The 7,615-nt window shown below is 38.2% G+C and overlaps 1 protein-coding gene across 1 annotated transcript in view; it reads left to right on the top strand.

Moving 5' to 3' along the window:
- Positions 1-7,615, top strand: part of LOC106882435 (glutamate--cysteine ligase catalytic subunit) — a 54,807-nt gene that overhangs the window by 18,891 nt on the left and 28,301 nt on the right. The window contains exons 6-8 of the mRNA XM_052978058.1: positions 552-769; positions 3,768-3,884; positions 6,969-7,107. Of these exons, the coding sequence (XP_052834018.1) occupies positions 552-769; positions 3,768-3,884; positions 6,969-7,107 (474 nt within the window). The remainder of the gene's footprint in view (positions 1-551; positions 770-3,767; positions 3,885-6,968; positions 7,108-7,615) is intronic.

The following is a 7,615-nucleotide window of genomic DNA, read 5'->3' on the forward strand; positions in this document are numbered from 1 at the left end:
ATATATATATATATATATATATATATATATACATATATATATGCATGTATGTATGTATGTGTGTGTATGTTTGTGTCTGTGTTTGTCCCCCCAACATTGCTTGACAACCGATGCTGGTGTGTTTACGTCCCCGTAACTTAGAGGTCTGGCGAAAGAGACCGATAGAATAAGTACTAGGTTTCCAAAGAATAAATCCTGGGGTCGATTTGCTTGACCAAAGGCGGTGCTCCAGCATGGCTGCAGTCAAATGATTGAAACAAGTAGAAAAAGAAAAAAAAAGATAATACGAGGTTTTAAATATTGTTTTGTAGTAGAGAATGAAGTAAAGGATACACAGATAAGGGAAGGTAACTTATGTAGAAACTTGTAATTTCCTGTGGATTATCCTTTCTTTGTTTGTAAGTATTTGTCAAAACACCTGAGTGTTTTTCATCCAGTACTGTTCAATTGTATTTGGTTTTTACTGATTATGAAGCAATTTCAGCCTGATTTTTACTGATTAATAACCTAATTTGAGCCTAGTTTTCATGATTATAAAATTCTTGTTTCAGTTTATAAAGACAAAAATACCGTGATGCCATACGGAGAGGATTTGTCTGAGTATGAAGACAACGAAGAGATGATGAAAGCATTGAAACCAGGCCACATTTACATGGATACTAAATTATTTGGAGTTTGTTGCTGTGTTATACAAGTTACATTTCAAGCTGCTGGTGTGAAAGAAGCTGCTTATCTCTTTGACAATTTTGTGCCTCTTACTCCAATTATGGTAAGCATTGCTTCATTTATTCGTTTGTTAATATAGAGAGGTGGGCAAAAGTAGGTATGCAGTTGATTAATATGAGTGGAATGTTCTCTTCATATATCAATTTCTTTTTTAGAATGAGCAATGTCGACTAAGGGATCTTCAGAAGATACCTAGTTTATTGCAAGTTCTCTTTTTCTTTCTGGGAATGTTGAGTGAATGTTTGAACCACAAGCATTTAATTTGTTACGTATTCTGTAAACTACTGATCTTGACAGAGCTGGTCTTTGAGATACTTCAGTCCATTTCTGTCCAACCATTTCTGCATTCTCCATTTTCCACTACCACTTGATGACCCTCTTTCATTCAATGTTAGTCAAATTTCCAGCCATAAAGTAAATATCTGAAATTTGGAATAATTATTTTTATTACAGAAAGAATTAGTTAAAAAGAACATAGAATAAAAAAACTCTTATCCTAAAAAGGAAATTGAGATACGTAAAGAACATTTAAGTTATATTAAACATCTGTATACCTACTTTAATGGAGGCATGTGGGTTAATGGTTAGGGTGTTGGACTCATGATTGTAAGATTGTGGTTTCGTTTCCTGGACCAGGCGGTGCATTGTATTCTTGAGCAAAACACTTCATTTCACTTTACTGCAGTCCACTCAGCTGGCAAAAATAAGCAACGCTGCAATGGACTGATGTCCCGTCCAGATGGGGAATATTTATGTCATGGAAACCGTGAAACCAGCCCTAGGAGTCTATAAGACTCGGAAAGGAACTTTACTTATTCCTACTTTTACCCACCTCTGTATTACCAATGGATCTTAGACTTTCAACATAAACTACATTGTTAGCAGATATTATACAATCAACACACAAACCAGTTTTAACATCTGGTAAACAGTAAAGACCCTCATCGGTTATGAATGAGCATGGGATGGCACCTAGAAAGTTACCCTCTGACGCACAAGTCTGGGTCAAGTTATTTATGGAAGACTAGCAGTCACCTCTGCACACCAGCCTCCTCTCTCTACATCACTAATGTTATCCAAAGGAAAGGCAAAGGCTTGGCACCAGTGACGTCACAACTCACTTCTACTGCTTAGAGAATTGAAGCAATGTGAAATAAAGTGTCTTGCTCAAGAACACAACACACAGCCCAGTCTGGGAATCAAATTCATGATTGTGAACCCGACGCACTGACCACACAGTGACAATATGTATTACATTGGTCAAGGTAGCAAGCTGGCAGAATCGTTAGCATATCGGGCAAAATGCTTAGCAGCATTTCGTCTGTTCGTTCATCCTTACGTATTGAGCACTAATTCTGTTGAGGTCGATTTGCCTATCATCATTTTGGGGTTTATAAAATAAGTACCAGTTAAAAACTTGGGTTGGTGTAATCAACTTATTCGCCCCCCCCCCATTCAAACCTGCTGGCATTGTACCAATATTTGAAAGCAATATATATTACATTGGTAATGTTTAAAGTCAATATAGAATCCATTGTCAATAAACTGGTACTCTGTTTGTTATGGAAGACAATGAGGGTTCCAGCTGGTCTGAAAAAGGAATGCCCTGCTTGTGAAATTAACTTGCAAGTTGCTGAGGATTCCACAGACATGCGTACCCTGAATATAGCTTTCAGAGAGATTCTAAGTAAATCAGAATACAAGAAGGCTAGTCCTTTGAAATACAGGCACTACTCACTTTTGCCAGCCTAGTGGACTGGAGTAACATGAAATAAAGTGTCTTACTCAAGAACGCAGCATGCTGCTGGGAATTGAACTCACAACCTTACAATCATGAGCCAAATAGCCTCACCACTAAGCCACAGGCCTTCACACATTGTCAATATAAACTAAGCATTATTCTATTGGGTTGTCCGGAAAGTTTGTGCCGATTTATAGTAGCTTACCTTTCGACTTATTTTAGATCATGGTTGAGTCCATAAAATAGGATTTGACTACACCTGCATTTAGAGCACAGTTTAAGCTATCTTTTCGTGGAAGAGGGTTTATGTTCCTATAATCTGTGTTAATTCTGTAACCCTTTAAAATGGAAGATAAGAAAGTTCATTTTCGGCACTTGATGCTTTTCTTTTTCCGTAAAGGGAAAAATGCCTCACAAGCAACCAAAGAAATATGCGCAATTTGCGGTGATGTTTCTTTATCCGAAAGAACAATACAGAAGTGGTTAACATGTATTAAGCTATCCATATAGACTATACTGTCACTATAAGCTACACTATCAATACACACACAGAAGTGTGTGTGTATATGTATCTATGTATGTATATATCTCTACGAGGGTATTTTGTTTTTGTGTTTGTCCTGATCATTACTTGACAACCAGTGTTGGTTTGCTTACATCCCTGTTACTTATCGAGGAATTTTATATACTGGATTTTAAAAAATATGCGTGAGAAGACCCGGCAAGCCAAGTAAGATCGTTGCCAGTGCCCCTGGACTGGTTCTTGTGCGGGTGGCACATGAGATGCACCATTTTGAGCGTGGCCGTTGCCAGTACCGCCTGACTGGCTCCTGTAGGATTTTCGAGCGAGATCGTTGCCAGTGCCCCTGGACTGGCTTGTGCGGGTGGCACATAAAAGACACCATTTCGAGCGTGGCCGTTTTCGTGCGGGTGACACGTAAAAGCACCCACTACACTCTCTGAGTGGTTGGCGTTAGGAAGGGCATCCAGCTGTAGAAACTCTGCCAAATCAGACTGGAGCCTGGTGTTGCCATCCGGTTTCACCAGTCCTCAGTCAAATCGTCCAACCCATGCTAGCATGGAAAGCGGACGTTAAACGATGATGATGATGATGATGATGTACTGGGGTCAATTAAAACGACCTTCAAAGCAGTCCTGCAGCATGGCTGCAGTCCAGTGACTGAAACAAGTTTTTAAAAAATATTAAATGTTAATTTAATCTAAATCTTTGTGTGTAAAAGGTAAGGATCAAGGAAGGAGTTTTATCTTATTACATATTAATCTTTTTTTTTTTTTGCAGGCGGCACTGACAGCTGGATCACCTATTTATCGAGGACTTTTATCTGAATTTGATTCTGCTTGGAGACCCTTGTCTTGGTCTTGTGATGATCGTACCAGACAAGAACGTGGATTAGAAGTGAGTTCCACTATATTTATCTCACCCTGTAAAAGAATTTCTGAAGGAAATGCTCAAAAATTCCTCCCTAATTTCAATGTAAAAATCATTCTTAAAGTTAATATTTTAAAACATTTAAACAATGGAGATGAAAAGCTAGGTAAAAATATGTCAGGTGATGCCAATAAAGACAAAAATAAGATATTGTGTCACCCTACACAAGTTGTTTAATACCTCTATTATATTCCAGGAGAAATTCCCTTCATCAAATGTAAAATAGAGCAAACCAGAATGGCCTGTCAATTAAAGCAGTTTTTCTCTGAACTCTTGGATTATTTTCTATCTTATATTTGATAAGGAGAATCTTTCTCACAATATATTAGATGTGTTAAACAAACGATTCAAGATGGTATAATATCTCGCTTTTGTCTTTATTGTAAAAGTAAAGTTCCTTCCCGAGTCATAGATTCACAAGGCCAGCTTCTGATTTCCATAGCATAAATATTCCCCACCTGAATGGGATGCCAGACCATCACAGAATTACTCATTTTTGCCAGTTGAGTGGATTGGAGAAATGCGAAATGAAGTGTTTCTTCCGCCTGATGAGTAGCTAGTTGAATACCCCTGGTTAAGTAATTATTACATCAGAGGATCTGCTAGCTAGGAAGCATATGCAGCCTGAATTTTACTTGCTCCACTCTCTCAATTTGGATATATATATATATATATATATATATATATATATATATAGGGACCTCCTAAACGAAACATTTGATGATGATAAAAGAGGAGTTACAGACTTGCAATATAGAAGATAACTGGGAGTTCCTATGAGACAACTTACTGAGGGCCACACACAAAATTTGTGGGTGGTGCAAAGTCCCAATCAGATCTGGGGTGACATGGTGGTGGAACAATGCAGTTGACAGGGCCATTAGAGCAAAGAAACAGGCTTTGCGGGACTGGAAGGGTCATAGCAGAAAGGAGCTATATTAAGCAGCCAGTGGGGAAGCCAGGAAGCAAGTATGATTAGCCAGAGGTGAAGCAAAAAGGAAAAAATATGCCAATGTTCTGCAGCATGAGGATCAGTTGCAAGACAGTGTGCCAGGGAAAATTGTGACGTTGTGGGAGAGAAGTGTGTTCGCGTTGATGATGGTTCACTTGCGGTTAGTGAGTCTGCAAAGAAAGAAGCTTGGAAGTACCATTACAAAAGGCTACTAAATGTAGAGAAATCACAGGAGAATGAGAGTCTGTCTGAGTCAAGAGAGGGACCAGCAATCCGAATAGACAGTAGCATGGTAGACAAAGTTATGAAGGCTATGAAGATGGGAAAAGCCTCTGGCCCATCTGGATCACCGTTGAGATGCTTAAAATATCTGGCAGTGTGGGTTTTGTTGACATTGTGAAAGCATTTGTCAGGGTTCCCTGATCTCGTATCTGGTGGGTAATGCAGAAGCTAGGGATAGACAAGTGGTTGGTGAGAGCTGTACAAGCCATGTACAGGGGGAAAAAAACCTCAGAAAATTCATAAATTTTACCACTGCAGAGTATAAATAACTGAAGAGACTTAGAGTGTTGGCATTTCATTTATTTTATGATTTCCAATTGTTTCAGCAACATGATTGTAAGCAATCAAATAACTTATCAATAGACATGGATGATATGGACAATTTAGTCATACATCCAATCAAGTAGGCAAGATTTTGCATTGGGTCCATTGGAAATGCAGTATGCAAATGTGCCATCCCAACACTAGATAATGCATAGCACAATGTCGGTGCTAAATTGTAAGAAGTCGAGAAAGAAGAATCATGTTAATTGTTTTTAAGGAAAGGTAAAAGGAAACAGAAAATACTTCTTCAGTTGCATTTGTCTGGCAATTCAATGATTGGAATATAAATTAGTCAATTTCCTGGTCGGTGATACAAACTTTATGTTCTGCTGAAGCAATCCACATCTGCACAGCAGGTCGGGTTTAATAAGCAAACACAAATAACTGCTTGTAAGATGTAACCCATAAATTCAGGAAAACCTAGACCATCTCATCTTTTTAGGGGGGGGGGGGAATGTATTGTCTCAAATATCTTTTCCTTATTTAAGATGGTAGAAATCCATTTTAGGAAGATTATTTTGCTATTTCAAGCAGATCTATTGATCTAATAAAGTTTCTGTCGTTAGTACATTGTACTGGTGTTGACCGGTGAAGTCTCAGATGTGAAACTTGGCATGCTAGAAATAACAGGCAAATTTCCATCAAAGCAAGACTTATTGTTCTATAGAAGGAAGGTATACAGCACATATGCTAGGACACAACAACCTCCTAAGCAGACCGAGTGTAGATATGAATAGCATATGGGAACTGGTATTAAGGAAGGATAGGAAAATATTAGATTTATAAATCCTAACAATTCACTCCATAATTGCCCACGGGCATATAGCGTAGTGGTTAAGAGTGCAGGCTACTAACCTCAAGATTCTGAGTTCGATTCCAGGCAGTGACCTGAATAATAATAATAATAATAATAATAATAATAAAAACATCGAAAAATACTTTAGGAATGAGACACCAGGTTTGAAATTTTCCCAAGATGCCTGATGAAGGTTGGAGGGTATATCAGCCGAAACGTTGTGTTAAGATGAGGACAAATATCCATCAAATGTAAATAAGGAAGGTATACATTCTATAATGTAGTCCTAGATAACTGTAATTAGCAATTATGTCATGCTGACATAATCGCTACATTACAGGATGACGTTCCAGCTTTAATGGTCACAACTGGACCATCTTTTGTCTTTGAATGTAACCTTTACTTATGAGGGTTGAGTTGGAGATAAACATCATCATTGTCATCATCATCATCATTATTACCATCATCATCATCGCTGTCATTGTAATTGTGGTTGTCATCAGTGCCCTCATCATTATCTTTGTCGTTGTCCTTCACATTCATATAATGAATTTTTTAATTGTTTTCTAATTTAATTGAAAACCCTTTATTATAGGTGGACTCAGGTGGGTTGGTATTAAACAAGTTTTATAAAAGAATAAATTTCATAAAATTAACTGGTTTTTTTTTTTACTATACTGCCTTCTCTTCCTTTTAGCCTTTGACAGAAGGCAAAGTTTTAGTGGACAAAACTGGCTTTGATTCAATAGGAAGATACATTTCTGTGGACAACCAATTTTATAATGACTATGATTACTGTTATGACCATAGGCAGTATGAATTACTAAAGGCTGAAGGTATTTAGAAATTTTGGAAATCATATAAAAATATTGTTTGATTTTACTTGTTAAGATTACCCCTACAGATTATAGCCAGCACTGATTTTTGTTATGAAGTTTCTCATAAACAACATTGAAATCAAAGATGAAAATTGGGTAATGGGCATATTTCAGGAGTTTTTCCCCTTTCATCTGCACCCATCCAACGCATTAATCATCCATGTAAAATCGTTATATCCAATAACATTACACTGCTATATTTAGTGGCTATTTAAGCATTGACACATGAAATCTTTCGAGCGGGATCGTTGCCAGTGCCCCTGGACTGGCTCTTGTGCGGGTGACACATGAAATCTTTCGAGCGAGTTCGTTGCCAGTGCCCCTGGACTGGCTCTTGTGCGGGCGACACATGAAATGTTTCGAGCGAGTTCGTTGCCAGTGCCCCTGGACTGGCTCATGTGCGGGCGACACATGAAATCTTTCGAGCGGGATCGTTGCCAGTGCCCCTGGACTGGCTCTTGTGCGG

The sequence above is a fragment of the Octopus bimaculoides genome, chromosome 30 (assembly GCF_001194135.2).
Source record: "Octopus bimaculoides isolate UCB-OBI-ISO-001 chromosome 30, ASM119413v2, whole genome shotgun sequence".
NCBI classification, from domain to species: domain Eukaryota; kingdom Metazoa; phylum Mollusca; class Cephalopoda; order Octopoda; family Octopodidae; genus Octopus; species Octopus bimaculoides.